Consider the following 23,209-nt stretch of genomic DNA (forward strand, 5'->3'; position numbering starts at 1 on the left):
ACAGAAAGCTATTGCATGTTTCAGATTTTCACAGGTTTGGAATGATATAAGAGTGAATAAGTGATGACCAAATTTCACTTTTAAGTGAACAAACAAGGTCACCAGAGAGATATTTTGGCTAGAAAGACCACAAAAAGATTCTCAAAAATGTCACCCAAAAAAATGAGGTTTCATGTATAGAAAGCAGGTCCTGAATTTTAAGTCATATCAATCTTTGAAGTGATCTTCAGAATAGAGATGTTTGACTGTCTTTCCTATCATCTCCCCTGCTGTTCTATCTTACTGCCCGGAGTGAGGGAGATGAGCTCCTAACAGGAAGTCCCTTTCACACTTGAACACTATGTGACACAGAATCATCTCAACATTTCCCACTACTGCTTATAAGCTATGCGTCTGTCATAGCTGTTACATAATTTGTTGAAAAGAACCATCTGCATATTCAAATACATTTCAGAAATGAAAGCTATATACATTTAAATGTGTGTAGATTAACTGGCAGAGATTTGGATTGGTTTGGCCAGTAAATGCTATTGATATTCTTTCCAGTTTTAAGCCAGCGTGTTTGATTGGAGGGTTGGTGTTAGCTTGGTGTTGGGCTACATTTAGCTTACGGCAAAATCCACCTTTCAGTTCCATTGGGAAATGGAGTTACCTTATAACCGATCTCCTACAGAGAATCGAACTATAAAACTCTGAAAAAGTGGCTGTTGTTTGCAGTTTCTTACATTTCAGCCAAAGAGTTCTGACAACATTGAAGGTCAGCCCTTTAGTCTCCATGACAGAAGGTTTGACCTGATCAGCTGTTACAAATGTTAGACCTCACAAAATGACCTGTTTTTTTGAATGGTTTTCACTTATTCACCCTAATATTCATGACTTTTAATGAAATATTATTTTTGACATAGGTTTCCACTGTCAAAAACATATAAAAGGGTCATTGAAACCTTAAACCTTTGAATTACTTGTCCTGTACTACCACTATTCAGTGAAATGTATGTAAGTCTCGGAAGTGAAATCTTTCTTCTGAAGTATTTCTGTCCTTACAGCACATGTATCTGTCATTTGTGTCTATGAAATAAAGAATGGGAGATGAAACAGAATAATACTGCAGACAGATGCTCTTATTATGAATGTTCTTGATCCTTCTCTTCATTTCCCAAGATAACGTTCAGACGTAACTGAACAATGCGTGCAAACGCATGTCACAAAGATATTAACAATAGTGCCACTAAACAATAGACATCATATTTCAGTCACCATCAGGAGTCTCTTAAGCCGAGCTGCTAAAATATTTTCATCACACATGTAACACAATTCAATCAAGATGTCTCACATATTGTTTAACTCAAGAATAACAAACCATGAATTTATCATGTGATTTACTTTTTTCATTGTCTAAGACAAAGAAAACGGAAATATCTATTTCCACTCCACCTCTATCCAGATGAATTATGTCTCGTTTTTTTCAGATAAGCACAATTGATGAGTCCGTGTGAATATAGCAGAGTTGTTAAATGAGAAACATAAATCTGTGTGCCAGTCTGCAGAATGCTCTTCATTGTTACCGTGTGTCTTCCTCCCATTATTGATTGCCATAATGAATACTTGGATTCCGGCTTACTTTTATTACACCAATGCCGAATTTTGCCCTATGAATAAAACCAGCCAACTCCATTAAGAAATCGATGGTTTACTTGATATTGTCATTAGCAAGCTTTTATCATAACAGCGAGGAGATAAAGTATGACACTATAGTTCTCTTTCATCAAGTTCAATATCATAAGAAACATTTCTTAGAATTTCAAGAATTAATCATTTTATCATGAATCTAACAACTATGAGACACGTTATTAAACTCAGTACAGCCCATGCAAAGATGATAAAGCATACACATCATAGATATTATAAAGATGCTTTTGAATGGTTGAAAAACTTTTTTTCTGGTAGATTTGATTTCAGGTAGGGCAAGTAACAAGATGGCACATCATCTCAGCACATTTGATGAATATCTACACTATTTTAAATTGTATCATTTCATGTGAATACTGACATTTGTGACATTTAGGTAGTTGAAACAGTTAATTGATAAAATGTTGTGTCTCTGGAAAATAGTTATCTATGACATTATGTTATGTTGAATATCATAGTTTTGTTGTGTCTGTTTGTTAAGGCTGGATTTATGGAAGTGAATGTTTTTAGATTTGTGGCATACAAATGAAAGCTTTAATTTAAAGTAAAAAAGAAAAAAAATTGATCTTGGAGTAAGATTGTCACAGAAGTGGCATGTGTGTTACTAGTGTTATTATTTTAAAATTCAATACTTATTGTAATTCATGGGGCTATTATTAAGTAGATGTGCATTTTAAATGTCTTTGCATTTTGTTAAAACGTAAGTGCAGGCTAATTGAGTTAAATTGTTCAATTTGCATTTATAGTGTTGCTATTATGAAACATTGAATAATTTTACATTTTGTGCAAACTGTTCAATTTATTTCCTATAATAACATGTTAAACTTATCTAAACATGTTGCAATTTAAAAGTAAAGTCTGTTGTTCTTAAGGAGGGCATCTTTCCTCATATTATCCTATAGTACTTTTACAATATGCAATATGCTATACACAGAGTAATGAGTGCTGCCATTACAAAATTGTTAGTAGTTGCAAAGTTCTGAACCAGTTTATAAAATATTCACATGTACGAATATGTTACAGAAACTCACCACTAAAACACACACGCATTTTGCAGATGTGACCATGTGTATTCAACGGAGGTACATTAAACCCATGGAAATCATCAAGAATCATTGTAATTGAAGAAGAGTACTCATCGGACATAGGAAATGAATGAGCTTTGCCCTCAGCATGGAATCATGCCTTCTTTTGAAATTGGCTCTGTTACCTCATTAAAAAGATTTAAAGGATTTTACCCTGATAATGTCACCCTAGTTTAAGACTTTATCTTTAACACAATCCTGTACAAAAAATTGTGGGAATTATGTACAGCATCAATGATACATGCATGTCGGAATAAATTAGACATGGAAAGGTTTTATAATGGCCACCCAGAACATGTAACGGTGGAAATGCATTCACTACAGTCTTTGCATGCAGGTTTTAAGTAGCTTTGAATTATAGCTATTAACACTGATAGCAAGAGATAATATTATCCTTGCTGCTTTCACTGAACCCCTCAGCTTCAACTTACTGATTCACATCTCAAACTGTCCCACGTCCGACACTCTTCTCCAAGTACAGGAAAGCAGGAAATGTCACTCAAAAAAAAAGCTAGGCTTTAATAAAGAAGTGAAGTTTAGAGAGAAACAGGAATTCTGTTTGAAATGGAAATAAAATGTATTTATTTTATATTGATTTGCTTTTTATATAAAAAGTACTTACATTTAATACATTTTTTTCCCCAAAATACAAGCAGCCAAACAACATATAAATCAAATACAAAATTATAAAATCTGTTGTATCTTAGTAGCGTCCCATCTGAAAGTAACCTGTAACATGATTTAATTCATAATCTCTAAAATTCCCATGTAACAGTAAGTTTGATTCCTTCGGTATCCATGACATGACAAAGATCCGTGACCTATACATGATATCTTGTCCTAGGTCTATTATCTAACAGTGATGAAGTCCATTTTGTCAGCCTTAATTTGCTTGATGAAGCCAGTGTAGTTGTATTACTAAGTTCAAATGTAGCTTTAAGCAGGTAAAGTAGCAGAAAATAGTTTTTTTTTTTTTTTTTTTTTTTTTTTTTTAACCAGACTGTAGTTTAATGACCATCAAACTGACATAAGCTCTGCAAGAAAGTTGTCAAGCTGTGGACCAGACTGCACTCGGTCAATATTTCCATTCAGTGCTGAGCTATCCCAGCATGCCACATGGTTGGGGTCCACAAACATGGTTTATAATTGCAGCATTTTTGGGTGGTAGAAATGAAAAATCACATCATGGAGCAAAAGTAAACGACACTGGATAGATTTAAACAAAATTCTTCAATGAGAACTGAGTGAAGTCAAGTGTAGCCCTGTGTTGTGGAAGTAAGCGGTGGGGGGGGGAAATAAAGAAAACGTTACATGAATATAACGAAAACTCTTATAATGGCACAAGTATGGCATTTCTAGCATAATTAAATATTATAATGGAAATCAAAACTTTCACAGTGTAATATGACGTAAACACTACAAAGAAAAAAGGCAAAGCAGTCATGATGCCCAAAGGCAATGTACTTAAAATTTTGAAAGAAATAAACACACACACACAAAAAAAAAACATTGTAGTTTTGTTAACTGTCCACAATGTGCAAATGAGCAGTTGTGTATCACAAGTGCAGTTCGACAAAAATGCTAAAAAAATGTAACAGACAAGTATGACTCCAAATATTGCAACAGACATGAAGGCGCAATGCTGATGGTGCCAAGAAACCAAATATCTGGAACCTGATAGGAAATAGAAAATTTGTTTTGCTTGTGTTTTATACATTTTGTACATTTAAGTAAAAAAAAGAGTACAAAGAGTAGTCAGGCTATGCGGCGGTTTCTCGGATCGTCCCTTCAAGTTTCTTTGGGAGTAGCTCTCTCCTTTCGTCAATGTTGATGACTGGTTTGTGACAGTTCTGACCATCGAGGTACATCTTCGCGTACATCGGATTGGAGTAGTTCATTGGCTGTTTGGAGAGAAAATTGTGGAAAATTGACATTCATACTCCCTTAAAAATGGCAGAATGGCATTGTGATGAGTGGGGCGGGGCCGAGGGACGTGGGAGGAACAGGTGTAGCTCTTCTCTAATCACTCCACTGGCCTCGCTCCTCCCACGTCCCTCGGCCCAGCCCCACTCATCACAGGCATATTCAAGAAAATCTTTATTGAATTCAAATGAATTGTTTTATAATAAATAATAATTGATTAAATGAATCATAAAAATACTACAACAAGGAAATAAATTGAAAACAAAAGTGCAGGATTTTGAGAAAAGCTGGTTCAAGGAGTCGGACTGCAGCAGGATTCAAATGTGGTTTCTGTATCATCACTTGGATTAGTGCTTTGAAAAGCATGTTTAATTATGCATATAGTGACATTCTGATGTCAAAAAAGGGTTATAAATATTTTGTAACTGTCACTCACAACCCCATCAACCTCAACTCCTGCTTAAAGCAACCACAAAAAAGTAAAAAAAAAGAAAAATAAAAACACGCAGCCGAAGTTCAGTCGAAAAGCCATGCACATACTATCACAGCGACATGCTACGACACATTCATGCGAACCGCACATGGCATGTGCATGCAAAAATATCTTTTAGAATGACTTTGTTACACGTGACATTTAGGTAAAAAAATTAGACAAAGGAGCCCAAGGTGATCACCTGTCCAGGTATAATTTCCTTAGGGACAGAGTGAATATTCAGCGTGCAAGGGTCACTGGATTTTACACACCAGCCCTGGAACACACACAGTTGCCCCAGCATGCAATCACTAAACAACATCAATGTAAATGCTGCTATTAAGACAAATTTAGACAGAAACGCGTATATGGCATGAAACAAACAGTCAGTAGAACACAGTATACAATTATAGCATTGTTTTTAAGAGGCATGATTACTCTTTAGAAACAGATGTCAGAGTTATTTCTGTGCAAAGGTAAAAAAAAAAAATGTTTTTAATGAGGCAAATTCTCAAGGTAAAAGCAACTGCAGGAACAGTGAATATTTTTTATTGGGTGGGAGGATTCAGGAAAAAAATAAAAGCCCATGGTGTAAAGAAATAGGAAATAATAAATATTTACACTTGTCATTTATTCAAAAGATATTTTACAGAAACAAGTTCTTTTTGGATCTACCACATTGATATTTATGGATCTACATCGACCTTTTCTTGTATTAAGGGTTTTAAAAATGCCAAACACAAACCTTGTGGGGATCAAGTGTGAAATTTGGTTTGAGAAGGCTTCCGGCATCTGCGTGGTTGTCATGGGCCACCTCATACATGTTGTAGGATGGATTGCCTATCTCCACATTAATGCCTCCATTAGTTATGGGCTGCCGCTGTACGCGTTTCCCCCTGCGACAGAGAAGCACTTCAAATAGCTGCAGATGTCTAGAGACTGTTGTTTTTATGTGCCGTCAATTCTTGAACATGCATTCAAAATACAAAGCGGCTTATTACTAGGGATGTGAAAATTAAGATGATTACAATGACACCTAAAAAACAGCAAGGCCCGATGCAACAGAAAAAGAACATCTGTCTTACGTTTTTTATTTACTTTTTTTTTTTTTTGTCTATTTAATACTTTTGTCAGCCATCATCTTGACTACAATAAAGACGAATGAAAAGATTAAACATTTTTTTTGCAATGAATGGATTTTTTGTCATTAAAACATTTACAAGATTTGTATAACTCATATTTCATGATTTTACATTGCAAATTAACAGATTGACTAAAATCTTTAAAGCTGTAAATTGTTGCAACAAAAAAGTACCTTTGTCTTCTTCTGCAGATAAAGACACCTGCAACCACTGTAGTAATCAGAATGACCAGCAGGACCAGCGGCACAATGATAGCTATACTTCCTGTTTCACACAAGAAAAAGCCAGAAGCAAAAGCTACTATTAAGTCTCTTTCCCCAGGTGTCTGTGCAGGTGGAACAGGAAATTATTAGATACTCCATCAAAGCAAAATTAAATAAAAGCTACTGCAGCTGAAAAGATATTAAACCAATATTTAACAAGAAGCCCAGATGTTTATTCAGATGTGTCGTCTGACTGATGAAATAACGGATCTTTTCATTTTAATAATTCAGGGACTGAATCCTTATTGAATTAGTAGAGGAGAGCTCTTTATAAAGCATGAAAGCGCTCTTCATTGCTCACCTCCAGCTGTGTTATCGGAGCGGCTGCTCTTGGGGGCCGGCCTCTCGCACTGCGTCCCTGACCAATTAGCTGAGCATCTGATTTAAAACAACAGTGAAAACAAAGAGAAGGTAATTCAGAAAAGAGATCAAACAGCTGACAACTTAAATAGACAGAGGTCTAAAGTCTAGGAATAGTTCACCCAGTAATACAATTATGCCCTCATTTACACACACAAAGCCTCATATATATATAAACGCATTTATTATTATTATTATAAAATAAATACATACTTTAAAAAATTACATATATAATTATTATAAAATTATTTTATAAATAAATACAGTCTATAAAATAAGTAATAAAATGATATATATATATATATATATATATATATATATATATATATATATGCATACAGGTGCATCTCAAAAAATTTAAATATCATGGAAAAGTTCTTGGTTTTTGTAATTTAATTAAAAAAAGCAAACTTTCTTATCATTCTAGATTCATTGCACACAAACTGAAATATTTCAAGAATTTTTTTGTTTTAATTCTCATGGCTATGACTTACAGCTTAGGAAATTTAAAAAATTCACTATCTCAATTTCTTTTTATATTTTCTCAAAGATCAATCAAAAAAAGATTTACAAAACAGAAATGTTCAAGATCTCCAAAGCAGGTTTAATTATGCACTCAATACTTGGTTGGGGCTCCTTATGCATGAATTACTGCTTCAATGCGGCGCGGCAGGGAGGCGATTAGCCTGTGGCACTGCTGAGGCTTTATTGAAGCCAAGGTTGCTTTGATAGCAGCCTTCAGTTTCTCTGTATTGTTTGTCAAATTTTACTTGTTTTCCTCTTCACAATACCCCATAGATTCTCTGTGAGGTTCAGTACAGTAATACCATGGTCAGCAAACCACTTGGAAGTGGTTTTGGGACTGTGGGCAGGTGCCTGCTGCAAAATGAAATCAGCATCTCCATGAAGCTTGTCAGCAGATGTAAGCATAAAGTGCTCCAAAATCTCCTGGTAGATGGCTGCATTGACTTTGGACTTGATAGAAACAAGATGGACCAACACCAGCAGACATCACGTCAGCCATGTCTTCACTGACTTGAGAAAATTCTCACTGTTGATGATTGTCTTCTGGACAACTGTCAATTCAGTAGTATTCCCCATAATTGTAGTTGCATGCTCTAAACTGACCCAAGAGGTACCCAGTATTAATACTCATAATTAATCAAACTAATCTAGCTCACAATGGAATATCCAAATGTTTTGAGATACTTTTATTTTCCAAAGCTGAAAGTTGTAATCATCATAAAAAAACAATAAAAAAAAAAACAAAAAAACTCTTGAAATATTTCTGTTTGTGTGCAATGATTCTAGACTATAAGAAAGTTTGATTTTTTTATTTTATTTAACAATAAAGACCTTTATCATGATATTCTATGTTTCTTAGATGCACCTGTATATATATTTATTTATGACAGCTTTGTGTGCACTATCACTTTAAGATTAGGTGAACGTGCAAACTAACTGAGAACACTCATTAGACAGTGAGCAGTAAATCAGAAAGAAAGTCATGAATCATCTTATTTGTAAATGTAAGCGGTCCTGTGAGGGTCATGTTTATGATTAAACAGATATTTGATGTTTATCAGCAGATGATATGAGGGTGAAGACTGGATTGCACACATTAAAATTGTACACTATTTAACAAACCGAGAACAGTCACCTTTTCTAATTTTGTGACTGTATATTAATTCCTCCCAAAGCTGAGACTGTACAGGATGTTAGACAAATAAAACAGACGAAAACAACACAAATCCCACAAAAACTGAGAAGAAAAGAGAGAATCTTGAAGATTTAGAAAGCTGCTTAGTATGGGATGTGTGTTCTCCAGGATGGTGCTGTAGGATCGTGGGAAGTGGACAGTGGAGAAGTATATGCAGGGTAAATAAATTGAATGGATGGAGTCTGGTGGAGATGAGGCATCTAAATCAGGTGAACAGTGGGACCTACTTGCATCGAGGTTTGTTAAGGGCAATTATTGTGCATATTCCTTCATTCTGACAGTAGTAATCACAGGGATTGGCCAACTCATCACAACGCTGGTTCTTGAACCCTGCCGTGCAGCTGCAAGACATCGCAGTGAGGTGAGCACAGTAAGAAGTGAAATAAGTGTGAAGAACTGAGAAGAAATGTGCATGATCTGTAGAGTAGCAGCAAGTGTCTTGCTTATAGTTTCAGGATCCTTCATGTTTTATGACCATGAAATTAAATCCACTCCAGGGATTCTAGTATTCAGGGTTCAACACTTTTTTCACCCATGAATTTCCATGACTTTCAATGATCTGTTCCTTTTTTTTTTCTTTTTTTTTTGGAAATCATTTTACAAAGATTGCTGGCCAGGACTCCCTGGAAGCAGAGATTTCTTATCTCAATGGGACCTTCCTGGAAAAATAAAGCATAAATAAAATAAATAGACTGATGTTATCACACTTTCTCTACGTCTGAGCAAGGAGCTAAGCATATTCACAAAATACATTTCCCAGACTTTCTAGTATTTGACTAATTTCATTGACTGTATAATGACTCGAAATTCCCTGATTCTTCCAGATTTTTCATAACTGTGAGACCCTAATGATTCAGGAGTTTCAGATCATGGGGCTGCAGATTTAAATCTTGTTGATTGCTGCTTTTTTTATATAAAACAATTCAAACTGTCAGAGTATGTATAACACATCCAATTGCATTTATTTTTTTGTGATTTCACTGGAACAGAGAGGGAACGCCGAGGGAAAGCAATAGAGAAGTGAAGCCTGTGCCTGAGCCAATCTCAGGTTTTGACGCTGAACGTTGCATTAATTGCAGAAATCTAGCAGAGAAAGTGATAAAATAGTATCACTATAAAAAAATTGTTTTATTTCTGGCAGAAACAATATCTTGTAAAGAAAGAAATTAGACAAAATGGTCTTTAAAATAATGCTATTTGATCAGTGTAGAGTGAGAGAAATTTTTATGTTAATGATTTCCTGTACTTTGCGCCTCCTAACCCTCTTCTCCATATTATTTATAATAAAATAATACAATTTAATTGTATCTTTAATTATATGTCATTTTATAAGAAATCATTGGCAGACAACTTAACTTGTGATCTGTTTGCATTCTGGAGAATATTCTGTTTTGGAACAGGCTTTACTATGTTTCCTTCTTGTCAGGTTGACTGAGCGTCTCGAAAGTAAATAACTGTGCTATGAAGGAAATAACTTTGCCTTCCCAAGAATATACGACTCTAGGCTTTGATAAGGAATTCATTTACATGATATTCATTTCAGGTCAACTATCAGGACTTCTTGGCAGATACAGATCCATCATTCCATACATTTCCTGTGACTCCGAGGCAGTGAATGAAACACATTATCGGGCCTCACAATAAGAAAAACCCCAAGAGATAATTTGCATGCAAACTGATTCCATTCTTTCCATTATGCCAGTCATTGCCACAAATGCCATTTAAATGGCACAGAACATTTGATGATTTTCAAAACAACCATTTACAACCTATTTAGGTTTGGAAACTGGTGATAATTTAATGCTTGCTTGCTAAACACCGTGCTTCAGAAAGCATCCGTTATACATGCCTTCTGTCACAATCTGTGTCTGCAGCTAATAAAATTTGATGAGAAGGAAAAGATTGGTAACTGTAAACATCTTGCATAGGACAAGATGGTAAGGAAATGCAAACAGTATGTGAAATCATCAACAAGAAACAGTTAATTCAATAATTGTAATCTTTAACAAAGAAATCCGTAGCTGATGACCCACAGAGATTCTTTAAAGAAGGGCTTAACGGTATGGACTTTTCACTGGCATTAGCAATTTAAATTTATTGTGGAAAAATATGAGTGCAGGTGTGCAATCTGTGCAAAACATCCCACACTCAATTCGCAACTCGTTGATTATAATCATTATAACGGGAGTGATTTAGTTTTGCATAAGGCTGCAAATCACTGCTTTCCAGAGCTTACCGGATGTTTACAATTGATTTTAAATTCTAAATTCACAATTAATCTTACATTGTGATGTAGAATAAATAAATAAACAAACAAACAAATATGTATTTTTTTTATTTAAAGAAAATGTGAATAAAAAAAATATGTTAAATAACAAAAATTTAAATATGTAAATGTGGGTCCCTGTAAAGCCAGTTAGAGTGCATATATTGTATTGTGAAAAAAAAAAAAACCTTTTAAATAAATAAACGTGATTATTTTAAAGGGGGGTGATTCTTTTCTGTACCCACACTGTATGTGTGTGTGTACGCATAATGCATGAGAAAAAAAAGTGTTAAAAATACTTTTTACTCCCTGACTATTTCCAGAAAAAAATAGAGAAATCTCTCAAATCAAAGTATGAGGGACACATGAATTTTTATTTTCTCTATTGGTCATATCTGACAGCTTTGTGGCCTTACTACCTCTATTATCATCCTCCAATAAACAGGGTGCTGTGCAAGGGCACCTGCCTTCACCTGTTTCTGATCTTGCAATGGAAAAGCAAATTTATTCTTGACAAAACAAATGATCAGGGTTTCTAAATGTATCCTTCCCTGCTTGCCAAACCAAACAAAGCAGGACTCCAGCTGTTCTCAGGATGGTGCTCCAATATACACAAGTCCACAGGGTGGACAGGTCCTGCACAGTGTGAGTCTAACCTCATCTTTATGAATGCAACCCCCCCCCCCCCCCCCAACAAAAAAATAAATAAGACTGCTGCACCTGACAACATGTCCAGTGATAAAAATTCATGATTTTTCAGTATTAATCTAACCTCTGACACATAAAGGACCTTTTATGTGATTTGTGCGAATATTCCCTCACGCTCGAGATAAGAGTTGAAGCTCTGACCAAATCAACACATTTATGCATTCAGCAATTTCAGCTATATTTTAGTATTTCTGATTATTCATTAAAACAAATTATACACAATTACATAATAAGGTTCATAACTTTGGGGTCAGTATTTGTATTTTTATTTAGCCTGAACATGATAAATTGATCATAAGTGACAATCTTTTGTAACATAATGTCTTAACTATTTCAAATAAATGCTGTTCTTGTCAACTTTCTATTCATCAAAGATTTGGTCGGGGTCCTGATCACCCTGTCGGGGGTTATTCTGTGAAAACAACTGGCTTGATGTATATTATCCTTTAAATAATATGTAAAAATATTACAGTTTTACTGTATTTCTGACCAAACAAGACATTTTTAAGAAAAACAAAAACATACTGGCCCCACATGTTTAAACATTAGTGTATTTAGTAGGTTTGATGATCAAACCAACAAATGATATACATATACACTGAACTGAGCAATATTAATAATAATAAAAATAAAATAACTTAAAGCATAATGAAGAAATAGCTTTGAGCTTTTAACCAAATGTAGGCTTTTAGGCACACAAGAGCTTGGCCTAATTATTCCTTTGTGCTTTTTAAGTCTGTCAAACTAAGTGCCAGTGTAGAGCCCCCCCACTGAGGTAATTTTGGGCCCCATTGACAGGAAGCTTCTGAGTCTCTGACATCTGTATAACTTTTCTTAATTAATGATAAGGCTTCCAAGATTATGCGCCATGTGGGTCTAATAGCTGAGAATTGGAATGTGGACAAAGGGAGGCACTTAGTCATTCTTACTGGCAGAAGGGTAGGCTGGTGTCAGGGTCCAGATGACAGGTGCCTCCGTTATAGCAGTAGCCATCACACAACTGGCAGCTAGAGGCGATTCGACCACTGGTACAGCTGGCACAACGACAACAATTGGATGCGATAAAAATGTGATTGCTGCATAAACCGAGTCATTTCAGTGTGAACTTAAATAATAAACTATGTCAATAAGGCTTTGTATCATTATGAGCTACTTGAATGTCACTGCACTTGCTGGAACTTTATCATCCTGAATAGAATTATAATGGCACATCAACATCAATTCAGTACTTAATTTGCTTTAGATGAGGAATGATTTTTAAAGGCGAAGCATGTCATTCCTATGGCAATAAAATTACTAGATCAAACTGCATGAAGATAATAACTGTATTCAAACATGTTTAAGATATAAAAATTAATCAAATACATATTTTCAGAGAAAAACAAAAACAAAAAACAACAACAACTAACTTGCAAGCCACATCTCCTGTATCTCCATTAATGATACAAGGTGCTCCGTGGCACCGCAGGCACTTGTCGACATCACACTTGACCCCTTCAAAGCGAGGCGGGCACACACATTCAACGTGTCCTGAGCTGGACAGTGTGCAGGCCTGTGAATGGACGCAGTGGTGATGACAGATGTCTGTCAGGGAAGAAAAAAATATGTCTAATTAAGATATGAGGGCACATTTCTTTCATATTATGCTCAAGTTTAATTAGAATTTTACTAAGCTTTAATGAGATTAAATTATCCGCATCAAATATCTACTGGTACTAAGATGAAAATGTGTCACCCCTTGGGTGCACAGCACTGAAAATGCACTACAGGTGCACAGATTAAATTGTTTAGCAACACATTATAATAACAAAGACTTCATAACAGCATTTTTTTTTATCAGCAAAGCACAGAAACACCTCAAGGTTGTTACAGCAGCATTTAGAAAACCTCTTTGGGCACAGATCACTCAAATACTAGCAAATGCCCTTTCGAGTCAAATAAAAAATTTGCTTTCACTGGGCCTTTCTTGTTCCTGTTACCAGCTGTGAAGAGAAAACTCAACAATTGTTCCATTAGCCACAACTTATTGACTGGTCTTCTATGTAAAAAAACACAACAAACCCCCACCACAAAAATAACCTTCTATGGAGATTGTCTCATTTTCTCCACATTTCATTCTGTCTGTTCCACTGAATGATCTGAACAAGCAATATGGATTCTGATGATACTGAATTAAAAGGGTACATTGGTGGATGTAATTACCTGCCATGAGAGTCACTGATCTATTGAATTAAAATGCAGTTGCTGACCATTTCTGCTGGGTACAAGCAATCTCTTACAATACTTACGATAAAGACAGCGGTCACCCGTGTACTCTGTCAAGCAGCGACACACTGGCTGGTTTCCAGGGCTTACATCACATGTGCCACCATTCAGACAGTGATTATCACAGACCCGCTTCTCACAGTTAGAGCCAGTGAAGCCTGTGACGCAGCGACAAGTAGGTTTCCCTATGATTGGAGTAGACAAAAGTATCCATGTGAGTGTCTTATTCATGTTTTGTCCTTCTGGTTTTACAGGCCAGAGGAAATAATTTTGTAATAGGCAATTTATGGGTAGAGCTGTATTGGAGTCCATAAGAACCATACATTGACTTCGGATGTGAAGCTGTTGGAAAACATCATTAACAGCAACCAAATAACCCAAGCTCTGCTGTGAAACGGTAACTTGAAAAAAAAAGATTTGGTGTAAAAGTGCCCTGAGAATCCAAAAACTATTTAAATTAATGAGGTCGTATAATTATGATGAGTTTGTGTATTGCAAGGGATTGTCATAGCATGTTTAGGCCACAATATATTTCTCTTGGGAAATCAAGATTAACTGCACATTAGCATACAAACCAAGCATCCACATTAGATTATAACTGTTATTACAAGCGCACACACACTGCTACACTTTTTTTTTTTTTACAGATGTCTTTAAAATATTAATTTAGAAGAAATAATCAAACTGCTAGGCATTCAACATTTCACAGCAGTTGCATATAGGCTAGTATGCATGTAGTTGGACTGCAAGTACTAAAGACCATTTCTGATACTTCATTACTCAAAAGGAGGCAAACGATTCAGTCATGTATTGAAATCTACATAAAGCTGTTTGAGAGTTTCTTACCAAGAGGTGAGCCAGTGCATGTGCCTCCGTTTAAACAGTAATCTGTACAGTGGTTGACTTCACAACGTTCCCCAGAGAAATTAGGCCAGCAGTAACAGCGCCAGTCTCCTTTTTCATTGGCCATGCACCGCCCTCCATTCTCACAGGCAGGTCGGCACAACTCACCTTTACAATATAGAAATAAATTAACTCGAAATATTAAACCTTCATTTTCTTTGTACCCACAAAGTGATACAAAAGAAAGAAAGAAAGAAAGAAAGAAAGAAAAAAGAAAGAAAGATAGAAAACCGCAGGCATAGGAAAGGACAAATCAAAGTGGGCAGCCCTACAGTAAAGTGAGCCTTCAGACCTGAGACAATCGGGTCAATACAAGAGCCATTGACCAAGGTCTTCCCCTCTGGACAGCTGCAGCTGGCTCCGAATGGATTGAGCAAGCACATAAAATCACAGGTCATCCGTAGACAGGGATTGGCCACTGAATACAAAACAGATGAAGAATAAATTGAACTTGGAACTTAGAATAACGTTAAGATAAATTGATGCAGACACTTATAATAATTATAATTAAACAATTAATAATAATTACCATAATTATTTTAAGATAAATTTAAAATAATTCAAATATATTTTAATTATATTAAAACAATATTTGTTGTTTCTTATTAAACTCAACCCTGCACCATTTTACAATTTATTTATTTATGTATTTTTTTTTAAACAAGCACTTTAGAATTGCTAGGAAATAATAGTGAAAAAAAAAATATTTAAAACATACCTTTTACCGTTTTAGGCCCTATTTTGTACTATATTTATGGAAAGTGCTATCTAAAACATTTTCAGTTTATTTATTAAATTTCTCAAAGTCACTCATCGAACTGGCAGCTCAAAAGTTGCAGATTTGAAAGCCGTGGCTCAAAGATGCCAGTAGTATGAGGGAACATCTGTATCAGTCTTTAGTGTTTTGCTGAGGACATCAAACCTAAACTTTTAGCTTTTGCTGGCAGTGCACAAGTCTCTCCACCAGGCTAGATCTCTGACTTTAATGAGTCAGTGGGGACTGGCTCGGCTGCCCCTCACTACAAACCCACCAGAAAAGAAAGATCTTTTTGAGGTTGTGAGGCCATTAACACAACCAGATAACAAACTGCAACCAAACTAACAGCAGAGCAGGCCAGCTTCTGAGAAGACAGTATATTAGAGAGCTGACGCATGTGGCGGTCGCAAATGCAATGCATGGGGAGGAAAATTAAATGGGTATTACATAACTATCGAGGTATACTCATAAGGCCATGTCCAATATGATTTCATTTGAAAACGCATCTTTTTCTTTCCATTTTGGCCTTCCGTCCACAATGAGATGGCGTTTTTAATCAAGGAAAATTTTGCTTTTTAAAAATGCTCTCCAAACTGGATATATTTTAGTGTAGTGTGGACTGTGAAAACGGAGGCTTTTGAAAACGATGATGCAAGTTTAGTCCGTGGTTATACTGGTATTGTGCTCGTTATGTGCTATACACTTTTTGCACTTTAACACTATTACTATAGATGTGTTACTTTGTACACACTCTTCATATCACAGTCCTGCAAAGATGAAAGCAAATTTACTTGCAATCGCTATTTGCGGCAAAACATGAGGGCAGCTGCATTTTAGATCAGACAAACAATCATGAGTGTGCGACCTGGACGCATCTTAAATAAAATAATCCTGTCAGAAAAACTGCACAAAAACCTCTCATGTGTATCATCTGCAGTGAGCTTTTTTAAGGCTTTACGCTTGCGCAGAAAGTGAATTTAACGTTTTCTGATCTTTCAGTATGGGTGAGACACTTTTGGAAAACAGCGCTAGTGTGGACGGAGAGCGTTTTAAAACGAAAACGCCATTTTCAAACGTATCCGGATTAATGTTGATGTAATAGGTGAACAAAACACTAATGAAGAAACCATACCTCAGGTTAAAAAAAATAAATAAAAATTTTTAAGAAACTGTAGTTGTTAAAACAGCAATGCTGGTGATTTAAAGTCAGTTGAACTTGGATTACTCCTTTCACTCTATAGTAAGAACAGGATATCACTCTGATCTTCAAAACATTGCAAAATAACTATCTTTCAATACCCGGTAGAAACAGCAAGCGTCTGTCTGTCTGTCTGTCTGTCTGTCTATCTATCTGTGTATAACCACAAAAATAACCTCTAAAAGAATTGTTTCTTCACTCTCCAAGTTGTACAAAAAAGGGAAAAGCACTAAATAGAAAACATTTAGAGAAAAAGTGTTCTCTTACCATCCTGCTGCTTGAAACGATGGGAGATCAGGACATTTGTTGTTTTCTCAATACCCAAGTCAAGAGGTTCAATAGGTTTTTTGCCATATTTGTGAATTCTGAAAACTTCATTTTTCAGACCTGTTCCATAAATGTAATCCTCAAAAATATCTATTCTGTATGGCTGTGATATTCCTGTGCGGGCGTGAAGTGAGACAAAGACATCAGACAAACTGAATCTTCAATTAAAACAATTTCAATGGTTAACGATTTCAGGCATATAAGATACACGAACAAAGCAAAGTACTATCAGATTCCCTTTTAACTGCTCTTCTCACCTTGCTTGCCATCGATTACCACCAATGGATCTGAGCCATCGAAACGGACACTGCCAATGACAGAGTGCTCGGCATCGGCCCAATACACACGCTGGCTGAAATAATCAATTGCCAACCCTACAGATAAATGATGGGAAGAGAGTTATTTTCATAATTAGAACAGAATGTCATAAAACTTCACAAATTCAAACATGGACACAGTCATGTTTGCAGGGTTTACACTACTGAAGCATTATACAAAAGCAACAACAATCCATGAAAATATAATAGGTTATTAATGACCATAACTGTAACATGTTTATCAAAATAAAAGAATCTAGACATGTACGTTCCATTAATTTTGGTCATGTGAGACTTTAGCAGAACTGTAAATTGCTTTTAAATAACTGCTATGTTTAGGTCAATGTGATGCTAAATTGAACTTTTTATATAACCTTTAAGAAACCCTTGCTTCAATGTGGACATATTCAGCACAATAGCTTCAGATCTGTGTCCTTTTGCTCTTCCTGAAATAAACTCAGCAAAAGTTTGTCCCATATTTTTCTGAGTTTGCCTTGCTTGATTATATTTCTTCTCTTGATTAAAGACTCGGATGTTGCATTTTTGTTCCTTTTCTAGAGATGATGGATTCCTAAAGCTGCACTGGAGGCGTAATATTGGCCCCCATAAAGGAGGCCATGGTTAAATGTAGCGGTACTTAGTCTTCCCCCGAGGAATACGCCTGCAGTTTTACCTAAAGGCATTGCATCTAAAACATTCCCTCAAACTCGGAAATGGAAAAAGTGCTGTGATATACTGAAACAGGATATGAGACCAACAAGCTTCAGCATAAATGCATTCAGACCTCGACCTTGTTCCTTTAGAAAGAACCAAAACAACAACCTCTCATTTATCACACTCGCAGAAAAACAGCTGAGGACTCAAAGGAAAAAGCTCATGGCCATCACACTGAGAAATACAAAAACATACCTGTGGGTCTCCTAAGGTTCTTATCAAGTAGCACTCTACGCATGGAGCCATCCATCGCACTCTCTTCTATGTGTGAGTGGTCACCTATTACTGACCAGTACATCATCCTGAAACAGGTCAAATCTTTACTTGATAAATGCATGAATAAAAATCCATTATTATAAAGAATTACTACTTTATTACCCAACAAAATGTATATCTTCAATTAAACAGCTCAACAATTGCTCAAGGTAATTTTACTTCTAATACTTAGTATTCTAGTTTTGTACTACAGCAAGGATCTGCAAGTCTCTTGTGCTTAATTGATAAGTATGCTACTGTATAAGTAATTTCGAATCCAAAAATATTTTTTACATTAAATTACATTCAGAATTTCAAAGAAGAAGAAGAAGAAGAAGAAGAAGAAGAAGACACTAAATTACTTTAAAAATAACCTTAAAAGTATGAAACCATGCTCCTACCCTTTGACCGGATTGACAGTAATGGCATAAGGCTCTCCTGCAATGTCAGTTATCAGACGGGTGCAGTTGGGTCCCTTGAGTTGTCCCACATTGATTGAGTATCTAAGCTTGGTCCAGTGAGCTGTGTAATAACTGAACCAGTGCATCCTAGAGTGGTCTGTCCAATAGATATTTCCAGTCACCCAGTCAGCTGATACATCTCTGGGTCTGCGAAAGTCTGAGCACTGCAAAAGTCACCCAGATAACAAGGTGATTCCCATGTGGACCAAGACATCACTGAATATTTAGAATTGTACGATACCATTTTTTTAAAATATAGGGATAAAATACAGTTCAAGTTTGTAGAAAAAAGTATTATTTTGAAATATTTTTTAAAAAACAAACTACTAATACGAATCACATAGAATATCAACAAATAATATTCTTCTTGTCTGAAATCTATTACCAATACCAATTAGGAAAGATGCAAAAAAATAAATAAAAATGAATTCCAGAATATTCCTGAGGAAATATGATGATAGACTTCACACAAGACCCACAATACTTACTATTATGCCAACATTTGTTTTAGTTTGACTCCTGTTTAGGATATCTTTGTAAAAAAGTCCACCAGGATTAAACTGAGTAGCCCAGATAAACTTTTGTTGGTGATACAGAGCATCCATCCCAATGATGCGGGCATTTTCCTCGATGCGAGCATGTACTTTGTGTCCATGGCTCTGGTTAAATGGATACACAAAACTTCGGATTTCAGTGTCATTAGCTATGTAGAGCACTCGATCTTCTGGTCCTGCCCGTTGAGTTATTAATATGCAAAAAAAATGAAAAGTGGCTAAATTCCATTTAGGGTTTAAGACAACAGTTTGCAGATCATTCTAACACAGCAATATGCATTTTAATCAATCAGTAATTAAAACTCAATGCTTTAAAGGAAGACAATATACTGTATAGTTCTTAAAACATTCATAAATAAAAAAGTAACAGAATTACTGCTCATGTTTTAAAGGGCTTAATATGTATATCTAAACCCTGTGTGCAGAGCTAATGTATAAAAAGATTCACTAAAACTTTCAAGTCTAAAATAAAATCACAGAGTGAAGCCAAAGGCCAAGGCGATAGAAAATATAGATCCTTACCTTTTGCTATGCAGCTTCCATTCACATCCTTATAATTTTTGTCACATGTACATTTGTACGATCCTTTTGTGTTTGTGCAATACTGAGAGCAAGTGCCAAAATTAAGACACTCATTGATTTCTGTAAAAAAGAGAAGAACAAAAGGAATTGAGGAATATCGCTTTCTAGAAACTATGTGATGATTATTGTTTTTTTTTTTTTCTTCACATGCTTGAAAATAAAACACCTGATGTGGCCTGCTCACTGCATCTCATTGATCTTTATTCCCAGGAGAAAAAAAAACAAAAACATAATACAACTAATAAAAACCCTTTACAAACAAGGCATTTGTTGCTTCCAGTGGGGACATAATTACTGATTATAATGACTTATACTGTCGTTACGTATCACGCTGCATAAAAATAAAACCATGCCTGCATTTGTGATCTGAGAAATGACAAACAACAAGCTCTACTTTACCATCGCGTTTGAAACAGATTCTTTAAAAGTGAAAACGTACTGCCAGGATGTGAGTCAGAAGTGCCAGACTATCCTTGCAAAGTTGATATTGTCCCACTTTATAGAAACAGCTTTCTATAAACCTTTCTTTGTGCACAGAAGCATTGTAGGCTATAGTTCAGGAAAACAGTCCTCCATGCCATGAAATGCACTGCACATACTCGGATATTTGGGTTGTACTGTTCTTGAACAGTGTTGTAAATACAACTTAACCACTGATTTCTAGTTGTGTTCTCTATTGGAAGGCCGAAGTACTTTCACTTTCACAACAAAACATACAGCATCTTCACGACATGAAGGGGGTGACAACAATACTACAGCTAGGATCAAAGTTATGCCTTATTTCTTTGCATGAACAATTTGGGCAGTGTTATGCAAATCTTCTCACATAGTTAGATAAACGTGGGGGCGAGTTTGAACGAAACATTTTAGGAGAACATTTTAGTCTTTGCAACTTTAGGGATCTCATCTATGCACGAACAGCTTTTAGCACTCCAAAGAAAAAAGGAAAACTTGAAATTGCATCATATGAACCATTAAAGTTTAACTTTGGCCTCCGGTTTGGTCTTAACACTCAGAGAGGAAAACACTGATTACTTGACACAGTTTTGATCCTTGAAAAAATCTAGCTATTTTTTAAACAGCTGTAGACAAGTGTACAAACGCTTGACGAAAAGAACAGGCATTTTGAATCTCCAAAAATGTGTGGAAAACCTTAAATGATAAAATGATTGACATGACAGGATTCATAGCAAACGCTTGGAAACAAAAGGTGTACAATTTCTGCACCACTAGCAAACAGAACTGACAAAATAATGACCATTTTCAAACAAATGTCAAACATTACCCCATCTACCATGTTTGAGCCAAGTTTGTACCACATCCATGGCCCAGTGTCAGAGATATTAGATTTTTAGAAGGCGTATTTACTGTTTTTAGACAATATTTCTTATTTTGGTTTAATAAATTAATTAAAATAACTCATATTTTATGTGTCAAAGTGCATTAGTAGTTCTAAAACAATATATTAATAATCATATCACAATGATATATATAAACACAGGAATTCATTACAGGGGATTCTTGTTCCACTGTTTTTATTTTTAACTTATTTCAAACTTATTCATTTCTAAACCTTGTTGAGATGCTGTTCTACAGATTGCAGTTCTGTTGGGTGCCACTGGTGTTGCAGAAATTGCACACTTTCACCCTTTAAATTGAAAGTCTAAATCCACAGTCCCCTCTGAGGAAAAGCAGTGAATCATTTTTCTGAATGCTTACAGAATCAAGGAAGATGGTCTGACAGTACCTTCACACTTTCTGCTTCTGAGATTTCTCTTAAAGCCAGGTTTGCAGTGGCAAATTGCATTTGTGTTTGTATGATTGCACACTGCATCCTCCCCACATGGATTCATCCTCTTTCCACATATGTCTCCATTTGAAGCTGGAATGAAAGACAGAGCTTTGAAGTAACATACTTTATACTTGCACCCAACTGTCACAGTGCTATTTTTATTTTTTTGCCTTTTGATGCTTGGTCATAGGCTACAACAACAACAACAACAACTAAAATAGCTAAAATAATATAAGAAAAAAAAAAATCATCTGGAAGATAAGCCTGAATAATTTTGATAAAACAATTCAAGAAATTCATGTAAACCACCAAGGATGCCTTTAATCTGACAATATTGCTTGTTTTGCGACAGATACATCTGAGAGATTTGGTATCTCCAAGTATTTAAGTAATTTGGGTAGCCACAAAACACGTACAAGCCTTGCAGTCCTGTTCATCTGATCCTCCATCTCCACAGTCATCAAACAGGTCACACTGCAGTTGTGCAGGTATACATTTACGATTACTACAGGTAAACTCTGCCTTCCCACATGGCTTGGGCCTAGTTGACACAGCTTCTGATTTGGGCCCCATGAGAAAAGAGAAACAAAAAACCACACACATCCATTTCAATCCAACCTTCAGCTGGCATCTTATTCATCACCACCAAAAGAGTCTTTAATCAAATTTACTGTGATCATTCAAGTGATTAATGAGCACAATGTATCCAAACGACGTCAGAAACTGCTAGCAAAACAATAAAATCACTAAAATCTAGACTAGATCCTTTGTTTGTCAATTAAAAAAAAAAAAAAAAGTATGCCACAAAAGATGGATTTCCCATTGTGCTGGTGAGGATAAAGGCATCATCAGAGACTTGTGAATGAGCTTACCGCATTCATCTTCATCTGAGTTGTCCCCACAGTTATCCACATTGTTACAGATCTGATCAAGCCGTAGACACACTCTGTCATTTCTGCAACGATATGGCCTTGCTGGAGGACAAGGAAGTTTGGCTATAGAAACGAGAATAAAAAGTTAGTGTGTGCAGATGTCTTCTGCTTTGTAATGCTGACTCTTTTATATGTCTCTCTTACACACACACACACACACACACACACACACACACACACACACACACACACACACACACACAATAATATAATATAATATAATATAATATAATATAATATAATATAATATAATATAATATAATATAATATAATATAATATAATATAATATAATATAATATAATTTGTTCCTGTTATGCAAAGCTGAATTCTCAGCATCATTACTCCAGTCTTCAGTGTCACATAAACCTTCAGAATTCATTCTAATATATTAATATTTTGACAATGATCCTTATGTTAAATCCTGAAACCACTAGTATAAGTGATGTACTTTTGGTCATATAGTGTATTTCGTTTGTAATTCAGTCTGTGACCCCTACACACAGACAGAGTTTAACATCAGAAA

General features: G+C 35.6%; 1 protein-coding gene across 5 annotated transcripts in view; it reads right to left on the reverse strand.

Annotated features, from left to right (window-relative positions):
* Positions 1-4,277: 4,277 nt before the first annotated feature.
* Positions 4,278-23,209, reverse strand: part of lrp1bb (low density lipoprotein receptor-related protein 1Bb) — a 250,801-nt gene continuing 231,869 nt past the window's right edge. For 2 of the 5 annotated variants that reach the window (XM_026217735.1, XM_026217732.1), the window contains 20 exons: positions 22,626-22,748; positions 22,170-22,310; positions 21,709-21,843; positions 19,902-20,021; positions 19,314-19,555; positions 18,766-18,989; positions 18,305-18,411; positions 17,336-17,452; positions 17,019-17,192; positions 15,089-15,214; positions 14,740-14,904; positions 13,917-14,078; positions 13,038-13,212; positions 12,558-12,662; positions 8,882-8,995; positions 6,876-6,952; positions 6,485-6,575; positions 5,915-6,065; positions 5,372-5,446; positions 4,278-4,675 (listed from right to left, as the gene is read on the reverse strand). In XM_026217735.1, the coding sequence (XP_026073520.1) occupies positions 4,535-4,675; positions 5,372-5,446; positions 5,915-6,065; positions 6,485-6,575; positions 6,876-6,952; positions 8,882-8,995; positions 12,558-12,662; positions 13,038-13,212; positions 13,917-14,078; positions 14,740-14,904; positions 15,089-15,214; positions 17,019-17,192; positions 17,336-17,452; positions 18,305-18,411; positions 18,766-18,989; positions 19,314-19,555; positions 19,902-20,021; positions 21,709-21,843; positions 22,170-22,310; positions 22,626-22,748 (2,765 nt within the window). In that variant the 3' untranslated portion in view covers positions 4,278-4,534. Of the gene's footprint in view, positions 4,676-5,371; positions 5,447-5,914; positions 6,066-6,484; positions 6,576-6,875; positions 6,953-8,881; positions 8,996-12,557; positions 12,663-13,037; positions 13,213-13,916; positions 14,079-14,739; positions 14,905-15,088; positions 15,215-17,018; positions 17,193-17,335; positions 17,453-18,304; positions 18,412-18,765; positions 18,990-19,313; positions 19,556-19,901; positions 20,022-21,708; positions 21,844-22,169; positions 22,311-22,625; positions 22,749-23,209 lie in introns of those variants that run through there. The other 3 variants (XM_026217734.1, XM_026217733.1, XR_003277158.1) reach the window with 3 other exon arrangements.

This window comes from Carassius auratus, chromosome 34 (assembly GCF_003368295.1).
Source record: "Carassius auratus strain Wakin chromosome 34, ASM336829v1, whole genome shotgun sequence".
NCBI lineage: Eukaryota > Metazoa > Chordata > Actinopteri > Cypriniformes > Cyprinidae > Carassius > Carassius auratus.